The 25,608-nt window shown below is 38.6% G+C and overlaps 1 protein-coding gene across 1 annotated transcript; it reads right to left on the bottom strand.

Annotated features, from left to right (window-relative positions):
• Positions 1-646: 646 nt before the first annotated feature.
• Positions 647-25,195, bottom strand: LOC119693879. Its single transcript, XM_038118791.2, has 2 exons — positions 24,660-25,195; positions 647-1,877 (listed from the first exon to the last, which is right to left on the bottom strand). Exons 1-2 carry the CDS (start codon positions 24,663-24,665, stop codon positions 897-899), a joined length of 987 nt encoding a protein of 328 aa, XP_037974719.2. The 5' UTR covers positions 24,666-25,195; the 3' UTR covers positions 647-896.
• Between the last annotated feature and the right edge of the window lie 413 nt (positions 25,196-25,608).

The raw sequence follows: 25,608 nt of genomic DNA, 5'->3' as shown, positions 1-25,608 counted from the left end.
CCTTGGAGTAAATCGTTTCCCCCTCAGAGTCCACTTATTCATTGTGACAAATGCTAATTTAGCCGAGATAGTGATAATAATCATAATATAATTATAACCAAGTACCTACCAATGGTGATAGAAGAGGTAGGTAACTATAGAGGTTACCGTTTGTAAGGGGCAGATAAACCTGACCCCCCTCAGCAGAAGCATTGTTAGTATTAGAGGGAGGGGGGTCAGGCAGGTCTCTTTGCACCTGTCTGTACCTAGGTAGGAATAATAGAGTTTTGTTTCATTTAAGTTACGTTGAATTTAAAATAATTTTCTAATTGATTGCACTTTAGCACTATAATACCCGCTGGTTCCGCATTGTAAATACCGTTCCGGTACAGCCATTCATTACGTTCACGTCATTGTTATTACATACGTGATAGGGCAATTTAGCGTTTATGTACGTTATGTACCCAGGTACCCTATGTGCACTTGGTTTGGTACCGCATGGTAGAAGTATTCAGAGTTCAGCGTAGGGAAGATTTTTAAACTTTAGCGTTGGGAAGATTATTAGAATTAACTCACGGAAGAAAGGAACATAATTATAATGTGAGCCTACTTTGGTGAGGCCTATATCCAGCATGGAAAGATTTTTGAATAAAGAAAAGACATTTCCTTGTATTGTAAAATGTATAATAAAAAATAAAACAATAATTTACACGAGTCAAACTTAAGTATAACTTATCTACCTAGCTAAACTAACTACGTAGGTTCACAATCAGATCTCAACACGGAGATTTTCTATACATCATCACTGAAGCACGGCAGTGCAGCGCAGGCACACCGCACACTCTCACGTCACATTTCCTAAACATTCTTTAAATATCACTTTTCGGCAGTGGCTGTTTACCTATCGTTAGAAGGAATCACTTGGCTCTTAGGTCTACAGTTTCAAATCCAGAGTCCGAGATGACGGCGACCTTCTCCGCGCCCTCTAGCGGCGGGATGTCGCGCGGCAGCGAGGGGCCGCGGCGCGCGCGCGGGGGCGCCACGGGGGGCGGGGGCGGCTTGTTCCACCGCAGCAGGTTCTTGATGCGCATGCCGCCGCGGTAGTAGTACAGGTAGATGCCGGCCAGCGCCGCCAGCGCCAGCAGCAGCGCCAGCGCCGCCACCAGCGCGCCGTGCCAGGCCGAGCCGCCGGGCGCGGGCGCGGGCGTGGGCAGGGCCGGGCGCTGGCCGGGCGGCACGTACGTGGGCCGCGGCCGCCGCGTGGTCGTCGCGTACTTGTCCCCGACGGCGATGTCTGCGCAGGCGCGGAACTCCTCCTGCGGGCCGCAGCCCACGGCGCCCGTGCCGTTCTCGCACGTGCCCCAGTTGTTGCCCGCGATGTAGCGCCACTGCAGCACGCAGTGCGCGCACTCCAGCCCCTCCGGCAGCCGGTACTGCATCTCGTACACGCGGTTGCCCTCGCGCGGGAAGTAGCGCGTCTCGTCGCGGCCGCTGAGGCGCAGCACGCGGCGGTCCAGGCAGGGCTGGTCCGTGGCCGCGGGGTCGTCGCACACGCGGAACTCGAAGTAGCCGTTGTGGTTGGCGGTGAGCTCCACGCGCACGGGGAAGGTGGCGCCGGGCGCGTAGCGGCGCACGATCACGCCCTTGCCGAAGCGGCCGCCGAGCTCGTGCGCGCGCGGCGCGGGGGCGTCCCACGGGTCCCCGCACACGCCGCACTGGCCACCGTTGCGCTTCCACTGGCGCGTGAAGCCGCCGCAGTACAGCTCGTGGTCGTTGTAGTTGTGCGGCGTGTCGAAGCCGAAGCGCCAGGCGGAGGCGCGCGAGGGCGGCTCCACCAGCCGGCCGTGGCCCGCCGCCGCGCCCGCCAGCGCCGCCGCGCCCAGCCACCACCACACCACCTGCAACCAACATGGAACAATATTAGCGCTTTTTTACACCCGGATAATGCAGCTCCAAGTAGGTATAGGTATGTACTTGCACAATAGCACGAAAGGGCATGTTTTTCTGTGTTTTTCTCGGTAGCGAACCGGTTGCGAACAATAAGCAATAGCCGGCAGTTCCCGTGAAGAAACGATAAAGACGCAGGTAGTTACCATGCCGGCGACTATTATTTACCTCTATTTAGGTAGTTAAGTACCTAATGATTTTGTAGAATAAAAAAATCCTCTAAAAAATTACATGAAAAAATTGTTACATTAGAGGATAATACAATGGATTATCTAGAATTATTTATTTATTTGGTGCCGCTAAAGAATGTCTAACTCTAGAAAAGCATATTACGTAAGTACTTGCTCATTATTTTAGATTGCATAGCAACGTTTTATTTTGAATAGTTTGCAGGTGAATAGGCTTTTTGGGTGTAGGGTAGTATTAATTTCTTTATAATTTAGGGTAGTGTCAAAAAAAAAATCTCCATGACTTTTTACTTGAACAAGCTGTGAGCAGCACACTTTGTATTTAAATCCAGAGCAATCCTGAGCTTTACTTCAAAGGAAGTTCCAGTTTTTCCAGAAGCTACATTTGGCGTCCAAACAGGTAGGATTTGAAACAATATTTAGAAAAAATATCAATCGGAGTGTTCAAAATTCTAATTAGAATCCACCCTTATCACTGGCGCAATGACCACTGACCAGCCCCCCTACTCTTGAAAGGCAATGTATTGCGTCAGTCTTGCGTATGCCTAATATTTTACCGCGCCCCTAGGCCCGTAAGGACGTTTATATCTTAGGAGTAGGCCCTCGCCCTTCCTATTAAAAAATCTGCATGAGTCACACATGACAGCCTAACAAGGAAAAAATCGCGTAATTAAATTCGATATCATCTCCATTGTTATTATTAAATTAAAGGTAATAATGCTGTCAAATTAGCATAACTTATTGTAGGCTTAGTTGCATGCAGACGCTAACGACGAACATCATAGATGAAGTACCTACATATTCCTAAGGGTGATGAATATTTAATTTTAAAATTTAAGCAAGCTTTAGCAGTATATTTCAATTGCGTTGTCAGGATTACAGGAGTGCAACATAACTAGGTGCAGGAAATAATACCTACTACTCCCCTGTATAGAATCTAGGAACATCCGTTAGGCTGCTGATTCGATACCAATCTTATATGACCTCGTGAGTTCATGAAAACTTCCTTAAGCTTATGACGAGAATAGCACCGGCTTAAATTATTAATGGCTGCCAATTAGGAACAATACAGATAATTATATCAGGTATTATGTCGTTGTTCTTTCCGTCTTGGTTAGGTATATACGCTTTACGTGTATGTAGGTACTTATTCCTTTGAATGTGTTATAGAGGAAGTTATTTAAGAAACACCCCTCTCAGTAGCGAGGTCAGCTTTCATTAGACTCTACTATAGGTTCGTCTGTCTACGTATGTTGGCTGAATATTAACTAAACTACTTAGGTACTAAGATACGACCTAGAGCAACAACTTTTCTCCTTGCTATGGCACTCGACAGTTTTGGCACTAAATCAAATAGATCGACTCAAGAAAATAGTAGAGAAAATGTAAATTCAAACTTTCCAATGTTTTGCAAAAAGTTCCGTTGGCTTTCAGTCACGGAATCCTTGTAGGATAAGTAGTTACGAATGCCGCAGTTATAGATATGTGTGTATTACCTATGAGTATTTATGAGACTTTGATGCGAAATCGTGTGGCATGTCTGTGTATTGTGTATGCTTGGTAGTTTTATTTTACGACTCCCGGCGACCGGAAAAACCATGAAAATTATATTAGTGAATATAATGCAAACTTGCAAACAAGGAATATATCAAATCGTACTTAGAAACCGGCCTCCGCCATTTTTTCCATACAAAAGAGTTCAACGCGTGTACTCGTAGTATCAAATTCAAGTTACTCTGTGGAATTTGTTAACTGTAAAGTTAAATAAGTGAACAAAATACAATCTAATTAATAGGGTTCCGAATTTATAATACATTTATCAAGTTTAATTATCTATTAAATATATTAAATTAAGTGCACTTATTCTTTAAGTATAGTTAAATCAAAATTTCATAATACAAAATTAATCAAATTTAAAATCTATACCTAGGTACCCTGGGCTAGGTATACACAAATTCTATTCTATTCTATTCATAGAATAGAATTTGTGTATACCTAGCCCAGGGTACCTAGGTATTTTATTTTTGACGGGGAGTACTTACCTATAGATTAGATGAATAGAACTTATTCTTTAAGTATAGTTAAATCAAAATTTCATAATACAAAATTAATCAAATTTAAAATCTATAGGTAAGTACTCCTCGTCAAAAATAAAATACCTAGGTACCCTGGGCTAGGTATACACAAATAAAACAAACAAAATACAAATGAGGTAAATAAATAAAATCGTACTTAGACATTATAAGACATATTCATGAATCCAAATAAAAAATACTCGGTATACCCCGTATACCTAACTAACTTAAGCGACCTACATATTTATTTTGCTAAAGTATCTATATATTCATAACGCCAAATAGTCTTTGAATTGATATTAGGCAATTTTTCACAGTACCTACATTCAGTTGTGCAATTTCATTCATCGAGTTGGGAAAGTACCTGGCTGTGTGCTCGTGTATTAAATTAACAAGGTTTTTTCGAGCAAACGAACATAATATTAGTGTATTGTATTATTATATTACATGATGATATCGCGGCGTGGGAACCTCGGCAGATCACTCCGATCAGTATTGTTCTTTATCTTCTAGTTTTTGCTCTATAGAAACTCTACGATTATCAATTGAATAAGTATTTGTGCAGTAAAAAGTAGATGAAGTCCAGAATGTGAACGCTTAGTGGTAGGACAGAGGTGCATCGTGTATGTATGATATAAGTAATTATTATTATGCCAGTCTCTACCCACGGCCTATGGTCTCTACGTAACATCGCGTGTTATGGTCAAGCAGACATTAAGATTAATATCACGTTTCACTGAAAGGTAATAAGTAGATAGACAAGACGTGTTTAGGTGGGTTCCGCTCATCTGGCATAATCTTTATTGACCAAAACTCATTTCGCATAACTCGTATGGTCTAAACTTTTTTGGCCGAACCATCACTTTGCCAAGACTTATGTGGCATAAGGCTCGTTTCGTCTAAAACTCTTTAGGCACAATCTTTAAACACCTAAGTTTCGTTTGCTCAAATTTATGTTCGTCTATACCTATGTATAATCTTGTTTCTCCTAATGTTATCTTAATAAATAATATATTAAGTATGTAGTAAATGTACAAATTGTGGTATTTTTCTCCTACATCCCGAAAATCACGATATTGTTCATACAAAAAATCGAAAGTTAACGACCAATATAATTATTACAAACCCCATGAGATCGAAACCTAAAAATAGGTGCGACGACGAGCAAAGCGAGGAGGAGCGTGTTAGGTGCACATGCTCATCAAAACCAAAGCGGAGCGCAGCGAAGCGGAGCGGAGCGTTTTCCAAACAGCGGAAACAATACAAGGCACCAGTTTGCGCTATGTAGGGAGACGCTCCGTCAAAGTTAAAGCCAAACGAATATTATTACTTTGTATAAACCTATGCCATAGCATTATTAGGCTATTCAAGATTTGGCCATACCATTATTAGGCTAAACAATGTTATGCGAAATAACTTTTTACTAAACGAGATTTATGCCATACGATTTTCGGCGTAACGAGACTTTGACCAAACGTTACTATGCGATACGAGATTAGGCAAAAAAATATTATGCCAAAAAAGGTAGAACCGTTTAGGTTCTTGGCAAATGTAAGTGAAAGTATAGATCTGATACCAGTGGTTTATTTGCAGACCATGTCATGACCATTTCTAAACGCCGCTCTCAGCATGATTAAAAGTGATCTCGGGCTTAACCCAGGGTTAAACTACTTACTTATTTTAAATAGCATAGTTTTTTTTTCAAACAAACGACACGCTAATATTACAACTTGTTCGTTGCCCGCATAAAGTAAACCTTGGAATGCTTTCTTATCTACTGTCATGCAGGGTGAATGGGTGAATGATGGTCATGGCTATTGCATATGCCAATACTATACAATCTACATACTGTATAATGCCCCACTGAAGGTGGCAAGGTAGGTACCAAAACACTTTACAAACTTTTATAAGTACCTACTCAAATATCAGCATATTTTTTTAAATTTAAACCAATCAGGTTAAGTTGTCATAGGTCCGCCATTTTTATTTGTTTTTTTTTTAAATTAATTTATTGCCGCGTTGTCATTGCAGTGTTACCATTACCACATGGAGAACAATAGGGACGTATTTGGCAATCGCGGGTCAGTGCAGGCGTGAGGGGCATCATCATGGCCTGATGTGATGTGTCGATCGTGGTTATTGACCAACATAATAATATCATTGGATTCAGCTATCAAAAAATGATGTTTTCGATGAGGAAATTAATTGTTATTCATCACGAGTTTTATGTTTATGTTTGGAATAAACTATTTTGTGAAGGTCAATTTGAAGTTTAACTGTTACGATACCACGACGTATTCTATATTCTTCTAGGTATATAGCTTGTACTTTGTTACTTATTACCTACCTTATTTTTATTACATAAGGTACCTACATACTTACCTAAAAATATTTCGCACACATTGCCAGTGTTTCATTAGTATAGTCCACAACTATTCCACAAGCAGTAGGACAATGCACTTAAAATTCAAGTGGCGGCCCAGAACGGGCGTGCAGCGAATCGGCAAGGAAAGTGAAAACACTGACAGATGTGATAACGGTACCCTGGGCCTGTGCTCGGATGTTGGACGGGTTCCATTTCTCGCTCAGGAATGCCAACTTCAGTTCAGGAAATGGGCAACAACGTAGGTAAAAACTTTTCTCTATAAGGCCTTGCTATTTAACTCAGGAAAACTGACTACCTACTTGACTACCTACCTAACTACTACTATTCCTTGGGATATTTTATTGTAAAAAAATCAAAACTTAGGGGGACCCAGTCCTTGGCCTCTTATCCAGCCACTAGCTACCTCCTACTTACCTACCAGCCTTTTCTAGAGTCTATAGCCACGGTAAACCCTGAGAAGTTAAAATGTGTCACATAAACTTAGACGGAACAGAACTGAAATATCGGAAATAACTGTACTAGGAAAAAAAAAAATTACATTCAGACAAGGTGTGGCAGGTGAAGTCCTACAACACCTACCTACATTAGGTGACTAAAAAGTGTATGAATTATAATATATAAATGGGTGATCCTTAGAAATTCTATTCTTCGTCTGATTTATATGGACATTTTATTACTAAATATTTTTTTTGTGAAAGGAAATTTTAATTTATGTTAATAAATTAAAAGCTGGCAAACGGACGCTCTATATGAATCAGAATAACACACTTCAAATATATTTTTTCAGTACTGAAACAGCATTTACTGAAAAAATTAGATTGGTTACTAATAGAGATAGAGCTATTAAAATACGTATCATTATTTTAATTGGTTACAGAGATATCCTCAACGCCGTCGAAAATACGGTCCCTGAAGAATCACCCAAATATTGTTCAGAAAGTTATCAAACCGCAAGTAGGTGAACCGTTGAACGGTTCATCAATTAATGTTTATTTGAAATAAAGTATTTCGTGCTGCCAATAATATGAATTATCTTAATAGCCGCAGCATCCGATTGCATAAATTATAATTTAATTACTTAAGTACTTAACTATACTTAGCGTTTCATTCAATGTAAGATTTTTCTGGGTAAAGTGTAGACTGTAGAGTAAGTAGGTAATAAATTGTGCGATAACTGCAGTATTTCGACCTTTTGCTTAGAGAAAGGGTGGCAGCGCAAGTCTGGTTGGGCGTACCGCAAGGCAGCGCTTTCGCGCCCATACTTATTGCTCGTAGGTACGGCAAATATACAATTTATTATACTTATTAAAATGTCAGCTTTCTAGGGTATTTTAATAAATGTTCGTGATAAAATAGTAGGGTGGATTTCAACAAGTCCTAAAAAATCTTCATTTCCGTGGACTTTTTTATCTTTAGGTTTTTAATTTCAAAAAAACTCTTACATTAAAGTTTTTGTTAATGTTAGTGATCTTACTTAATGGCTAGCAGATAAGTTAAAAACTTAACGAGATACAGATGATTAAAAATTTCGTGCCACGGCGATGAAACATGCGTTCACGGCAATGAAAAAAGCGCCCACGGCAATGAAACAAACGTCCACTGCAATGAAACTAACGTCCACGGCAATGAAAGAATCAATTTACTGCAATTTTTAAAGAAGTATCTGTGAGGGAAACGCAAACTTAGACATACCTACTATGTAAGGTAGGAATATTTAGATAGAAATTGGAACGAAAAAAAGAACGACAAACATACATATATATACTCTCGCCTGTCTTCCAGGGAGGTAGGCAGAGACTATGGATCTCATTATTAATTATTGGAACGACATGATATATAAAATAATAAAGAATATAAGGTAAACGCAACTTTCACAACGTATAATTAACCTTACCTATAAAATCTATATTTTCATAAAGTATCATATTCAATTCGTATATGTACTGTTCATTTTATGTAAAATTCATAAAATATACTATCATATAATGACATAATCTGTGCTGAATTAAATAACACCGGCAAAACCCCTAGCAACAACCTAAAGATAGGTGCAGTTAGGTGCAGCTGTTCATGAACAGCAAAGTGGGGCGCAGTTATGCGTCTCCCCACATAGCGCCAATAATAATGACGCCATCAAAACTCCTTGCACCAAAACCTAAACGCGACGACGAGCAAAGTGAGGAGGAGCGAAGCGTCTGCCCATGTAAGAGCGCTGGTATCTCAGTCGGATAAGCGCCGGCTTCTCACGCAAGAGACGCGGGTTCGAATCCCGGCGCTGACATGTACCAATAAGTTCTTTTCACTTAAGTACAATGTATACGAATGCTCTTACGGTGAAGGAAAACATCGTGAGGAAACCTGCATGTGTGAACCCACCAACCCGCAGTGGACCAGCGTGGTGGGAAAATGGTCCAAGCTTAGGAAGGCAGTTTAGACCTTGGAGATATGCACAAAGGTTCCACTCGAGAGAGCCAGGTGCCGGTACTTACACCCCCACACAGAATAGAATAGAATAGCACTATATGGGGAGGCGCTCCGCTCCGCTTAGCTGCGAACTGCTTCGCTTTTGACGAACATGTGCACCTAACCGCACCTCCTCGCTTTTCGCGTCATCGCTCCTATCTTTAGATTTTGGTGCTAGGGGTATTGATGGGGGATAGAATATTTTATGAACTTATGCTAAATGATAGTTTATTTTAACTTTTATAATAATAAACATGAAATGTATGTTATCATCATCAGCCTATAATCATCCACTAATGGTCATAGGCCTCAACTCAAAGAGCGCCACATTACTCGGTCCACGGCCTTCCTATTCCAACCACTACCTGCTACCTGCCTAAGCCTGCATATTTTGACAGCTATCCTATAACCTTGGTCCTCTGACAGATAACCTCTTTTCTTATACAATCCATTAGATAAACCCCAAGCGTAGCTCTCTCCATAGCACGCTGAGTGACTTGAAATCAGTGGACCAGTCCCACCGTCAGTGACCACGTCTCTGCACCATACGTTATTACTGGCAGGGCGCACTGGTTCAAGACCTTTGTCTTCAGGCTCTGAGGAATGGCCGAGGAGCATAATATGTGGCGATGATACCCGAATGCAGTCCAACCCAGTTGGTTCACCGGCTCCGATTTGATGTGAACATTCTACAATATTCTACATGACTTTCGTCTTGCCAAGTTCATACAGAGGCCTACACGTTGGCAAGCAGCATTTAGGCCACTTAGCATCCAGCTCAGTTCCTGCAGAGATGTGTTCTATGCTATTCTATTACCTGCTGCCTCTGTGGTCTAGTGACCCAGAGGTCCTGGGTTCGATTCCCGGGTGGGAACATCAATTTGTGTTTCTAAATTGTGGTTCTAAGTTTGGTTAGGACATAGAAGGCTGATCACCTGATGTCCGAAACAGTGAAACGATCCATGCTGTCGGATAGGCATGTAAAGCAGTCGGTCCTGCGCCTAGCTCTCTCCAGTCGTGTCGGTCAATCCGTCCCATTGGGTTATGAGAGTGATGGAACAGAGAGTGCTCCTGTGTACTGCGCACACATTTGGGCACTATAATCTACTCCTGCGTAGATGGCTGATCTCAATTAAGATTGGCCGCCGTAGTCGAAATTCGGCTAGGAGGACATTATTATTATTATTACCTGCTGGGGGTGTAAGTACCTGTACCGGCGATGAAAACATATGTCACGGAAATGAATAACCTGGCCACGGAAATGAATATCCTGGCCACGGAAATGAATAACAAGGCCACGGCAATGAATACAAATAATTTTACAAGACATGGCGATGAAATTTTTTTCATTGCCGTGACTTTTTTTTCATTTCCATAGCAAATTTTGGCCACGGAAACCACGGAAATGAAAGCATGGCGATGAAAAACAAGGCATTAAATATAAATAACAAAAAAAGTATTAACTATTCGAAGAAACAAATCCTTTATAAGGTAAATATTTTCAAAATGCTTTCTTTTGAATGCTTACTCAAGAAGACAAACTTCATTTTAAAGAAGTTATATCTATCCACGGCGATGAAAGAAAAAATGTCCAGTCATCAAAAACAAATATGACTTTCATTATAGCGCGAAAACGTGGGCACCTGTCTACCTCTTTCTACGTCGAGCAGTTAGGCCACACTTGTAAGAAACGATTAGCGCACCGAGGGGGGCACCCAAGTTCATAGGTAAAACAATATCATTGATCATGATTAGGACACGGCGATGAAATATAGTTCTGGGACACATGAATTTTTACTTACCGTTCGTTATATTCTTTATTTATTTGAATAAATGTATTTCGTAACAATACTTTAACTATTAAGGTATGAAATGAAACTAAGTTTATATCTAAATACTCAATATTTTTTCATCAATGAAGAATAATGCAAAACGAGATGACCTGGGGACAAACACGGCAATGAAAGATTTGGAGGTTTAATAAATTTTTTTACCGTATCTATAAATCCTATTAATAAAATATTTAATGCTACACATAGATTACTATTTCACTTAACCCGAAAAAAATAGTAGAAAATCAGAACTTTGTTTTTTAGTACCGATTTCATTGATGCCACGCAATTTTTGGCCGCGGGAAATTCACCCAGTAATTGCTTGTGCGGTTACTCTTAGTTTTATAGGGTTTCTATTAGGTGTGTCTTTGGAGAGAATTGTGTTCAAGGGAAGATATTGGAACATGAGATTTTCTGACTGAACATTAAAAAAAATCTTAAATAGCGCTAGTAAAACCTCATTTTTTGTTGTTGTTGTATGAAGGTTAAGAAAATGTCCTATTGATCCCACGAGATGCGCCTACTTACATTTCCGTAAACGTTGTATACCTACATAATAGATTTATGTCAGAAGTCAATAAACTCGGTGTTTCTGTGGCAAAGTGGTTAAAATCATTACCGACGGCGGCGGCGGCGCAGCAATGGCCTCCTACTAGGAGCTGCGAATGTCCGACAAACTGGTTAGTGCTTCGACCTACGCAAGTCCATACTGGGCCGTACCCTTTCCTTTCTCAACCACGTTTTGCTTTCAGTAAGTGTCTACCTACTTATAAATACCTACATATAGTACCTATTTTATTATAGACTAGCTGTTCCCGCGAGCTTCGCTTCGCCTTAAAAAGTTTTCCCGTAGGAATTCCGGGATAAAAAGTAGCCTATGTTCTTTCTCAGGGTCTAAACCATGTGTATACCAAATTTCATTCAAATCCGTTCAGTATTTTTGGCGTTTTTTTTTTACGTAGAATATTAGAATTACTTGTCAAAAGTCATATATATATATATATAATCTACCACCATTTCACAAAGGCCCAATGGCGAAAGAAACTCCTCGAGCATCTTTTCAACTTTTTCCTTATATCTAATACAATTTTTTACTTATTTCTAGTACAATTTTACTTAAGTATATCTATTTAATTTTTCCAACAGCCTTAGCTGAGGTGGACAAGCGTGAAAGAGTAACAGACAGACAGACAGTCACAGTAACTTTCGCATTTATAATATATTAGGATTAGGATATAAGAACTTATGCCCGTTAATAATTTAAACCACGCACAAATAGACGAATTTTTGGAACTTTTTTCGTTTTTAAGTGGATTTGGCGATTCGGAAATCGAACCTAGTGTCACTGTCGACAACCTGACGGCATGAAATTACTCATAAATAAATGAGGACAGAAAAAAGTAATAAGTGAGCCTAACTTAATTAATCTTTTGAAAACAAGAGTCACTTGATGTGGAACAAACTTTTTTGTTTTGCACAGACTGACCGATCAACCTTTAATGGAAAGTTTTGATAAAAAGTGAGTGAAAGTAAATTTTACTTTATGAAATATGTACTATTAGTTATTGCATGCGAAGTCATGTGGCCTTCATGTTTTTAGTTCAGTATCGCAGTGTATCTTTTGTAGTTATGCCGATATCATAATACCTACTTACTTAATATCTTGGGGCGCTTTTAGAGAGGTCCGAGTAAGTAATTAAATCCATAACATAAGTAATATTGCATTTTACTGTGTCAAAAAAAAACAGGTCATATCAGGGGTAGTCAAATGGTAGATCGATATAACCAAACTTATTATTTTTACTAAACTACCTATGTGGTTTCATCTAATATTTCAGGCATTATAATTTATGAACCAGTGTATAGGTAATTGGCAGATCCACGGCAGATCACATAGGTTCATCGGTAAAAAGTGAATCTTATAAAAACTATTGGCACAATCACCATGACTCTAAAATCGTCCAGATCATAACTTATTCCTACTCCTCCTACCTACAATATCTGCTCCTCCCGGTTAATCTCAGAATTAACCGGCTAATCTTAATTTTACCTTTCACCTACCTATGTACTTCACCTACCTATGTATTAGCCGTAACAGATGTATCATTATCATAATACCTGGCTACTTTATAAGTAAGATTAAAGTTTAAAAAGTGGCCGGCAACTGCCGCAGTGACCCTACAAGCCTTTTTCAGATCTATAACTCCCCTACTCATTAAAAAATCTACCTCTACAAGTTTCGTTTCGTGATCGTGAGCCGAATGTTGTCGTGACGTGTAATGAATAGTTCAATTAGGTACAGGACAAAGATTAAAAGCCATAACCACCAAGAGTTACTACTATTCGCTTAATATAGGCTTTGTAAAAAATAGTATTTTCTTGTTCCTATATTATGTCTAGCTAGCTATAGTTAGGTCTAGGTGTTGTGATTACAAGCGAATGAATCTCGAATTTTATTAACCTCATTATAAGCCTCTCATTTTTTTTATTACCGCGTTACTTTCTAGAACTTCCTTCATTAATGCTTATAGGATTTCATTTCTTGGAATTCAGTAGCAACATCCTTTACGCACAATGGGCAATACTCCGTACTTACTGGCCGTATAACAACAACGTGTGAAGTGGAAATGCCGCGCATAGTGGACCTATTTCCTTTTCCTTGAACGCATCTATTCACCTCACCACTTATCATGAACGCATCGTTTACGTAATTGGCGCCATTTTTCAAATTCCACCATTGTTCTTTTTTAATCCCGCCATTTTGATTGCATCGGACTGGACAATCAGAGGAGAAAGTGTATTACCTAATGGACAACATTTCAAAAAACTAAAGCTACTATAAATCGAAAACCATTTCGAGATTTAGCTCTCAAGGCCACAAAAAAAATGTTTTTGTATTTTTTGGATGTATCATTTTCGAGAAAATCATAAAATAGTAAAAAAGTGCTGATGACGTCATGCATCAGGTGCGATGCATTTTGATGATCAAAGCCTATAGATTTAAAAACAAAGTAACTGTCACTTTCATTTTCGATTGACGTTGACGTTTTATCGAGTCATTGTTGTTTATTTGGGTCATTTTCATAAATTCTGTTCTGACACTTTCTGACAATTTTTTTAATTTATCATATAAAATGGTTAGTACTTATTAAGAAATGACCTCTATTTAATATGTCCCAGAGCATGCCACCGCCTACATAGCTGAAAAAATGCTTCTACTTATTTTTTTACATGATAAGTGCCTACTTTGTTTGTATCATCAGAAATATCAATGTCATTTGAAAATGGCCCATTTGTTGGTTGGCATGTAAACAAAGATTAAATGTCACTTGTCAGTGTCATTTATGTTTTTTTTCGAGACTAAGGCAATAAACAAAAATAAAAATTGAGCCTAATATGGGATGTCACTTCCGGTTTTAAAATAATTAACTTTAAAGTTAAAAATAACATGCAAAAATTCATGTATATACAAAATTAAAAAATACGGGTCCTCTAATTTTTTATAACTTTTCCGAATAGCTAATAAAAATATAGGGTAAAGAAAATGAAATGTTGTCCATTATTACTACGTAGAGCAGAAGGAAATTATACTTATTTATGCATTATCTAATGATGTGAAGAATCTCTAATCGTTTTTTTAATAATTGAGATGTTTTGTGAGTTATTAACTAACTCTGTTGCTGTTGAACCAACGGAAACAACTCAGTAAAGTACCCAGCGTTGTCTAAGGACCCACGTACCTAGATGGAATGGAACTTTTTAGTAGCAAATAAAATACTTATTAAAGGAAAAAAACTTATTTCTCCATAGAAACATTAATGGTCACGTGACTTTGTTCTATGGGGTGCACTTTTTACGCAGTGACTGAACCTTCCTCATTCGGCTAACTATACCACTTTTGCAACAAACCTGCAAAAGGGCCTGAAAATATCAACCACAATGTTTCAAGGTCTGCAAGGCAGCGTGCAATAAGAGTGATGAGACGAGTAGGCGGCGGCGGCGGCGGCTGCGCATGCCGCTACGTTTATTGACCGAGCGCTGCGCCCGCGCAGTCTCATCTCATCACGCAGTGTCACACCGATGACTAATCGAAACTTACATCAAATACCTACTAGCGTTACGATTGGTCACTGAGTAGACTAATAGAGAGTAGACTCTACTCTCCCTTGTTTTTCGTGATTAGGAGTATTTAATGTCTACTAGCACCATATTCGGCCTTAAGGGTCTGCAATAGGGAATCGAGGGTTGGCATTGTCATAGAATTATGTAGTAAATGATGCTCTACAGCCTTGAAAAAAATCACACAGGTAGTTGAAGAGTCTAGCTAGGTGCTGAATCATTCGAATTTAAGTAAATGATTATGGATAACTGTAAATTAATTTCAGAATATCAAGAAAAACCAGTCAATCACACTCCCGTATTGTAACAACTGTGTCGTAATTATAAAGAATTTTCATATGATTTTTATCATATTATAAAGTTAAAGGCTTGGACTAGGCGCTAAATACCTTGTTTTTTAATAAACACACACTTTTTTTGTGTAAATTAATCCCAAACTTGAGCAATTTTTTTCCCTCAAATCTTCATACAAATATCTATGGCGGCTTTCTGTGTTATAAAATCATAAACACAAGTGACGTTTGACTCAGTTGGCCGCTGGCCTCCAAAGAAGGGTCACGTCGGTTTAGGCAGCACTGACAGCTCGCGATCTTATCGTGTACAGATACAAAATCACTGCACATTGGTTGTCATTGCACTTTTTCAACTTTTATGACACCAACATAATTTGATTTGAAATTGAGGAAGCATAATTCTTCCAGTATATTCAATACATTAAATTAAATTAGATAGTGTGCAATATTCTCGTGATATTACAGTCTCGTAAAGGTCTGATGAGGAGCACGAATATAGCGAATGGATCTAAGTGATGACAATACGCACGAACATTAGGTTAGGGATCAAAAATACAGTCTCTTGGTGCTGGTTGAGGTATGGTCTCGTGAGGATCTGATGAGGGCAGTAACACGGTGGTGGCTCAATTTTATTTCAAAGATGTTAATAGCTAAAAGCATCGAGTTTGGGCTATAAAGTATGTTTTTCAGAGAGAGAGAAAGAGATTTTGTTTTTCCTCTGGATGTGTTAGGTTTACTGGGTTTACTAAGTTCATTCTGTTAATGGCATCAAGTTGTTATGTGTTCATAAGTAATAATTATTTATTAACAAAATGCTGTTGATTCTCCACGAAAATGTAAAAATAAAAATAAAATAAATAAAAATAAATTCGTAACGTAAAATTGTCAATGACGGAATTTCTTCTATAGACAGTAGCCACAAAAAAAACAAACGATAGATGGCGTGATTTGAAGATAAAGATACATTTTTTCGACACATAGACAGCAACAACAAAAAAAATACAGATTTAAAGAAAAGAAACACATACTTATACAAAACAACAAAGAAAAAAAAAGGATACACATCAAAATAACTGGAAAAAATATAAGCCCCAATTTACTTGTGTGGGATAGGGAGTACCATAATATTTTTTTTGGGGTACTCCCCATCATTTACCAGTTTCTGAGAAAAAGGGCGGTGACAGACAGTCAGTCAGACAGACGGACAACAAAGAGATCCTATAACGGTTGCTTTTTTTCTTTTGACGTTCGAAACCCTAAAATTAAGTAAAAATATTATGCTGCCAAAAAATGTACTTACAGGTATTGAAAAAGCGGTATATAAACAAATTATACCAGCAGAGGGTTCACCATTTAGCTGAATGTTACTTAGAAAACGGCCTTGAGTGGCGGTCAAGTTGGTCCCCGCCTGCGATACTTTCCATTAACATTGGGACTCGTTTTCATGTTTTTAGCGTACAGTCAGGTTTTTAGTTTTTTTTTTATTTGTAACTTTTTAGTTGTTTTTATTTTATGAAATTTTACGTCGGCAGGTAGTTCATGATCATTTTTTATTTCAATAATTTTGGTGTTGTTATTTAAATACCTTCAATATGCATATTTTTGTAATGTTAAAATCAAGTCCTTTCATTTGATACCTTACACGGCAAAGTTGAATTATTATTTTTTCGATCGTCACGTTATGTCCTCAAGAGGGCGCTATGTACATTTTAATGGAACGTCACATAGCCTATAGCCATCGCGCCATCAATACGCTTCTAACAATACCTCATACATCAAAATCTCTCAAGCCGTTTAGGCTACAGGAGGGAACAAAGAAACAGACAAACATACATATATACATACATACAATCAAAAAACATTACCCTCCTCCTTCGGCAGTCGGGTAAAAGGAGTAAGACAGGGGGTCATTCTGAACTTTTGCTCTACTAGTTTTGGAAATTAACAAAAAAAAACCTTTTTCATAGAAACTTTGTTGGACATGTGACTTTTTACCATGGAAAACGAATATTTTTTTTCGCGAATTTGCAAATCTCGTAGAACAAAAGTTGTTCAGAATGACCCCTTGAGTCATCCCCTTTTGGCTTAGTATAGCCCTTTTGCGACACTATGTATTTACTTTGCTTTGTCGTCGGGGTTCAGTTGGCTGGAGGATGCCCGAAACTTATTATCTACACTTTAATACTTGTAGTTACCTTTCTACAAGTAAATACCACATTTGTTTGAGAAAGCTAATCGGGTTCCGAGTATAGAGTAAAGTGGCACCCCTATTAATTTCTACTCTTTCCTGGTGCCTACCAGTGTAAGTAAGAATTATACTTACTTACCCTAAAATCACCCAAAATGTACTTGAACATAATTGTCAATAAAGTTGGCGAGTAAAAGTTTATCGACCCACTGTGCAAACTTACATGTGTGCGTGTCACTGCGTGTGCTGTGTGAAGAGCATTGAAAACCCAAAATTGGCGCGGCACGTCACCCTGTACGGGCCCTTAAACAGCTGAAATTTACAGGATTTGCAAGTAGTAATGCCAATAAGGAGGTGCACCTCGTTATAGCACCATATTCGGCCTTAAACAGCTGAAATTTACAGGATTTGCAAGTAGTAATGCCAATAAGGAGGTGCACCTCGTTATTCTGAGAAACTTTTGTGCTAAGAATTTAGGAAGGAATTTATCTTAATATTCCTGAAAAAAACTAAATACTCACATAAGTATAAGTAACAAAAATTATGACTTAACTTATTCCTTTTGTAGTTATAGGTACCTAAGTATAGTTTTGTCAGGATTACTTACGAAGTTCCGAACCTTTGTAATACTCGTGCCGTGCAATGCAATTTATTATGTAAAAAGGTAGGTACATAATTAAGTATAGGTATAATTTATAAAATTATCACACCATCCAAATGAAGATCATAATCATTTTCTACTTTCTGTGGTGTAATTTAGCAGTTCAATTCGCTTCAATAGGCGTTGCGTTTACATAACGTAACACAGTATCCAACTGATATTCTTTAATTCAGGCTATTAGGTTGATTACTGTAGTTAGGCTAAGCACCTACCTCTACCTATTCTAGATAACTATTCACATTTACAATGGAAACAAAGTGAAGTGATTTCTCTCGCGATGCGATTTAAGCAAGTACCTACCTACCAACTATATTAATGAAATGGCAGTGCTTTAAGGAAGTCCGGAAGTGGTAAACCACGTCTGCAAGGCTACGATCAGTATTCGATGGTTGTTCTGTTACCACCTGAGTTCCGTTGAGACCGTATGGCTGTCGCAGTGTCTACGAATGATTAAATAGTTTAAATATCAATACAGGGTGTCGTAAAAGTGGTATAGTAAGCCGAAAGGGGGCGACTCAGGAGCTCACAGGTTGTAGAGCAAAAGTTGTTCACAATAAGCCCCTGAGTGTCTACGAATGATTATATCTAAGTAGTTTAGAGCCGTGGTGTGCGCAACGGATAAGAGACCTCTTATTGCGGAGACCGTGGGTTCAAATTTACGCCACGTGCTTATTAAGACGACCGAATGGCGTAGTGGTTAGTGACCCTGACTACTGAGCCGAAGGTCCCGGGTTCGATTCCCGGCTGGGGCAGATATTTGTTTAAACACAGATATTTGTTCTCGGGTCTTGGGTGTTGATATTTATATTTAGTATGTATCTATCTATGTATTTGTGTAGATATATCAGCTGTCCGATACCCATAACACAGGTTCTGCCTAGCTTGGGGTCGGATGGCCGTGTGAGATGTCCCCATATATTATATTATATTATATTATTATTAAATACGGTAAAGGAAAGCATCGTAAGGAACCCTTCACATCCTAAAAGACATAAAGTTATATCAACAATAGCAACATGATTCAGCGTTCGTTCACCACGCTTCACCGGCTGGCCGCGCCGCCGCCGCCGCCGCCTCGCGCCACTAGAGGCCATGCTCATGCGCATGCATTATGCTGCATTTCCTCGACCACTCTCACTTCTACCAATAAATAAGACGTTTCGTCATTGTCTACTTGACCTAGGTTTATATCTGAATTAAATCTTGGAGGTTTGATGGTAGATATTCAATTAAGTAGGTACTGAAAATATGACGTACCGAGAAATGACGACCGAATGGCGTAGTGGTTAGTGACCCTGACTACTGAGCCGATGGTCCCGGGTTCGATTCCCGGCTGGGGCAAATATTTGTTTAAACACAGATATTTGTTCTCGGGTCTTGGATGTGCCCGTAAAATGGCAATAGGCCCGCCCCCTATTACATTGGGACTAACATAACACTCTGGCGAAAAGTGGGTGCAGCAATGCACCTCTGCCTACCCCGCAAGGGAGTACATTAGTACAAGGCGTGAATGCGTGTTGTTTTTTTTTTTGAAAATATTGAGGACGCTCAGTCAATGGGAGAGAGACCACTGAAGGTTACTAATTAAACAATGTCCCTATACCTATTACATCGGCACATTGGTAGAGTAACCTTACCTAGGTAGGTACTGTAGACAAAGAGTTATTAGGAACAGTCAGAGCCAAGGATAGCCTTTGTCGTCCGCTTGATTGTTCTACGAGACCTAGGAACGACACACTCCCAGCACGACTGACGTCCTTACACGGCTTATTGTAAGAGGATTTAGGACTTACATTCTCTACTAATATTAATTTGTGGAGAAGTAAATATATGTGATACGGGACGCTGCCTAAATTTTCCGGATTTTCAGGGAAAGGGTAACATCATAATATTATGTAAGCAGGTGCCTACAGTTATATAATAAATATCAGTTATCAATGTAGTGTAAACGCATGCACATTGTACACGGTAGCGGTGTTATGTGTCCACAACAGATTTGAATCTTTCTGGTCCAAATACGTTAACGTTGTATGTGACGCTACCCTATAGAACACATTTGTATGGGAACTACCATGTGGTGTCAGGCCATTGTTATGTACCTACTTGATTATTTAGTTCACAGGTTGTTCCTTTAGATGTCGAAACAAATTACTTAACTATTGGTGGTACCTACTATGTAGTTATTATTCTGTGCTATTGATAGGTGGGTACATGTAAGTTGTACTTACAACTCTTACAAGTACATTATAAGATATTATTTAATTCAGTGTGAATATATTATCATGATTAAGGGGTTGGAAGTATTGGAGACTATAATATAAGAGGGTCAGCTATCCACAAAAGAGGCCTTCCCGAGTGACATTCGGAAAACGTTACGGACTAGGTACTTGCCATGTCTTCGAAACTATGTATACTTAAGTACCTAAAATCTTATTTGTTATGTTATGATGACAAAATAAGCTACACTTTTCCAACGGCTCTCCTATCCCGAGGTACCCACCATTCTTTTGTTACAACATGGCTTTCTCTATAAAGACTTAAATGGTTCTCCGAATAAATTTGCCGCATGCAATGCAACTTTTGTACCTAAGCGCTGGCGAACCGACTGACATCGCGTTCAGTCACGATACAGCTGTAGAAGGATGGCGGTTGCCTCACTAATCAGCTCAAGACATAAAAATGTCGTGACCAGGTGATCACCAGAACTAGATTGGTTGACATTAACAATGAGGATTTTAGCTTGCTAGACTGTTAGGTACGGGAAAGTTATGGTCAGTTACTATAAGCCTGGTATTGATTGATGTGTGCATACATTTTTAGATGTATCTATTGTATTGTTGGACTAATCAGCAGGGTCTATATACATACATAGCTTGCAGCTATATAAGTAGCTTAACATTGACAAGATAACTTATTCATGCAATCGGGGCCTACGTTAAATAGATAGATAGATAGATAAATACGAGCATTGAGTCGTGGTTGGTGCAACACCCCTACGAAAATAGGTAATTGCTTAAATAAATAAAAACGGTTGGCTTTGTACAGTTAGGTAGGTAGTTAAGCAAATAGTTTGAAACATTAAGATTCAGTGCAGTGATACTATGGGGCAATGAAATGTCAAGGTAGTTAAGTAAGTACACGAATATGAACAGAAGCTACTTATAGCTAGGTAGTGGTCTGTTGGGTAAGAGCTAGCACATAACGTAGTATACTTTTAGTACCTACCTAGTTATGAACTAAGAAAGCAAAATGCTTACTCTAAAAACTAAGAAATATACAATAAGTTGTACACTATTGATAGGTCATATATTTTTTTTAATCAAATTTTACTATGTAAGCCCCTTATACTAGCAGAAGGTGAGTGCTGCACTCATTTTAATGCCATATCAAGTGATAACAATATTTTTTTTTAATTATATGTAAGTACCTACCTAACTAGGTAATACCTATGTTTTTTAGTTACGTTGTAGCTTAAAAAGCTCTGTGTAGATAACTAGATGCAGTGTATAACTTAATTTTCAAATAGTCGGAGCTTCGTCATAGGAGAGACGTTCCGTAGTTGATCTCCTACCGGTTTCACAATGGGTTGCTGCTGAGCGGATGTTGTGACAAAAAAAACTAGTCAAACTGGCAATAAGTTACTCAGAACAGCGAGTGCAAGTGGACTTTTTTTATTTGTGTAAACTTTAAGCTACATATCCGACTCTAGATTAACAATATACTAATTAACGAGTTCGTATTATGTTAATCTATGGTCGGCTATATTAGTTATAGTTGTTACTGATCATCATCAGACTGCTGGTAAACAATTATTGTTAAAAGTAAACGATATCATTTTCTTTTACATTGGAATAGCGTGCCAATCAATGATAGTGCTTTGCAAACTATGTGACAAATGTTGAATTTGATTAATAAAGCATTAAAAAACAAATTAACGACACACATGTATCACAGTGCAAAACCACACGTATAACTAGTTATTTATTAATTTTCGTTGCATTAAACCAACCTACTTTGAGCCAGAATGAAGTCTGCAGTTGCTAGTCGAGTGTGCTGAAGCATGAAAAATTCACTTCCTAACTTGGTTTATTTTAGAAGTTTTTTTGTAGAATTCATAGGTAATTGGTTTAATGAAGTCTAACTATTATTTAACAGCTTACTAAGGATTGTATGTGCTGAAAAAAAAACTAATATTGGTAACCTAGGTAGTCCAATACTAACTAGGGCATGCAATACCGGTAATATTTTCAATACCGGGATCCCGGTATTAGACTTCCTTGTTATAAATGGCATATATTTTGTTTAAAGGTCGTATCGGGCAAAATACAACAAGAAAAAGCAATCAAACCCTGTATTATGTTATATTTTTTACGAGAATTATTAGAGTTAAAATTTTAGAACGCATGGACCACAAGTAGGTTTCAAAAGGCCAAAAACCGCATGTAACGGTTGAAATCAAGTGCACTTTCATAGTATATAGGAGCACAAGGCTAACTATATCTTAATCGCTTGATTTATAGCCTAAAAAATGTCCGACTTTCAATACCGGTATTGAAAAAAGCGTGGATTTTGTCCGGGATCCCGGTATTACGCAATACCGGTATTGCGGTATTGCATGCCCTAATACTAACACGTTACCTTATTACTAACTTATAAGAATTATGTTCAGATTAGTGAATATTATGTATTACTTATTTTATTATTAATACCAAACATGACCAAACTAAGGAAGTGCTTATAAATATTAGGGAACTCAGTTGTTCGTAATCGAGTATTTATTGGAACAGTGACTCAGGGAAAATGAGTCAGGGCTGGTGACCCATGCTGCGGTTTCATACCGCGAATAAGGTGTAAACTTAGTTTATTATTTAAAAGCATATTAATGTCTCAATCTCAAGTAAAGCAGGAAGTGGACTTGCCAAAAACTCAAACAGGCAGATTGATTAGGATATAGTAGAACTAAGATAATATTTTTCACACCCACGATTAATTAGGTAAGTAAGTACTTATCTAATTAATTACTCAACAAATAAAAAATGAAATAAGAAGCTTAACTTTTCTCCTCTAACAAGCTCACAGAAAGACCTGGCACCTCGTTCAACAATGGAGGCTATTACTGTGCTAAGCTGCGCTGAGAAATCGCATAGAAAACTGGGCCAGTGGTAGAAAATTATACATATCTCGCCTCACGTTTAGAAACCTAGGGATTGGACGGAATTACTTAGCTATAGTTTCATATCTGAGACAAGTCAATGTCAATATTAGCGATAAGCACGTTGGATTTTCGAAACTATTTTGTGTTTCGTGAGAATTGACTATTGTTGTGGGTTGTAAAAAATGTTAGAGCATATTTTACGGCTATACGAAATACATACCTATATTATCTGCTAAATCTTTCCTGTGAAATAATTGAGACATGTATATGCGATGCGATTTAAATTGAATTAACATTAAATTAGCGGTGCCAAGGTAGAAGTAGCAGGTAAACAGGTATACGAGATGATCCCGCGCTCACTCTTGATGAGCGACGCGTTAGCCGCTGTGCTGCCACCCAAAGGGTGGCTGGAATAAATTCCTTTTTGGAATAAGTGCACACACGAAAACATGCGTGTTGCTATGTATTTTTACTTGATATACTGTGCTGTGCTCCCTTGCGAGGTAGGCAGAGGCTCATTGCTGCACTCACTTTGCGTCAGTGCTGTATGTGCGAGTACCTATACCTAGAGGGCAAGCCAATAGCCATGCATCCTTTGGACACAACATAACCCAGTGTAAATATTGATGTTAGAACATGTAAGTTATACTTAATTATGTCTGTGTCGGCCGGGAATCTAACCCGGCACTCTGGTCACAGCATTGTCGTTAACCACTGCGCCTCCCGGCCGTCTTAGCAATAGACATAGGCGAATTACTAAATTAAAACTATACTTACAGTTTTAATATAATTGGGATCTTATATAATTCTTGTATAAGTAGGTACATACTAAAGGACTCAGTTAGTTTAAATTTACCGGTCAAAATCATAGCCCTCCTTTTTGCTTCGCCGTAGTCGGGTAAAAACCTCTATAAAAATCTCCAACTCTATAATTATAAAGTGTTTGAGCAATTTTCTAAACATACCTACTTAGGTTTAACATTAAATATGTTTAATTAGCGCCTCCTCGCTCATTAGGTACTTAAGCACTCGTTAATGCGCTCATATTGCTCAACTTGAAACTACAAATTAAGTTAACTGGAGCGACATTTTATGAATATTGTTTACCTTAAAAATAACGTGTTCATAAAGAATATTAGTTAATATTAATATACAACTTTATAGCTCTATTTCTATTTTGACCTTGTTCTAAAGATCAACAACCTTAAACTTCTCCAAACAAGTTTAATTGCACTTGGGTGTTAGAAAAAGTTGTTATTGCTATGCATGCAAAATACTTTCTAACGTTCAAATATTCCAATTTCAAATGATCGACTATCGTGTTCGCGCGACAGCCTTGGGGCAAGCTGGCCGGTAATAAAAAAAAAACTTACGTTCATTTTTCACAGCGCCTCCTTGTTTCAGGACCAGCCAGTAAAACAGCCAACAAAAAAAGTCACGTTCACAAACAATCCAAAGATTTCTCTTGGGGCGGAAGTTTTAGTTTTTTCCTTACTTTTTAAATATCGATAACACGTAATGTTTATGTATTAAATTGTAGTTGTGTAGGAGCGAGCGCGCGTGGCGCCGCGGAGGGGATCGGGCGGCGACTGGCGGCGGCGGGTTCGAGTAAAAAACACAACTTTCTCGCTTGGCCGCGATTTTAGCACGCTTTGTTGTCGAGCCGTTGTTGTGGCTACACACGGGGACCAGCCAACACTTACTATTTACTAAACTTGTTTCTTTCTCTTTTGTTTATACGGGGTGGAATGTTACCAGTGAACCCCCTATGGAAGGTTAATGTACTAAATTTACACGGACCTTGATTCAGGATTCCTTAATAATACGAAAATGGTTTGTTTATAACATTACAAGGCCTTCGTATTGTTCACGGTAGGGTAACACATATTTTATGCTGTTTCGTTCACTGATAAAATGCAAACCCCTTTAAGTCGTTGCAAAATTTTATATTGATAGTCGCATTAAAGAGGATGGGCAAAAATATATGGGAGCTGGGACCACCCTCCAATAGCAGTAAGACTAACGTCGTTGGATAGGTCTTGTCAATAGGAATAACTTTTGCTTTGACAGCTTTGTTGTCACAGTTGTCCGTTCAGAGATATATGACTTATATAAGTTCCGATACTCGTCAGTTCATCTTACTGCTATTAAAGGCTGGACCACCCTCCAATAGCAGTAAGACTAACGTCGTTGGATAGGTCTTGTCAATAGGAATAACTTTTGCTTTGACAGCTTTGTTGTCACAGTTGTCCGTTCAGAGATATATGACATATAAGTTCCGATACTCGTCAGTTCATCTTACTGCTATTGGAGGCAGAATAC

This window comes from Plutella xylostella, chromosome 16 (assembly GCF_932276165.1).
Source record: "Plutella xylostella chromosome 16, ilPluXylo3.1, whole genome shotgun sequence".
Lineage (NCBI taxonomy): Eukaryota > Metazoa > Arthropoda > Insecta > Lepidoptera > Plutellidae > Plutella > Plutella xylostella.
This window is presented reverse-complemented; position numbering and strand designations above follow the sequence as displayed.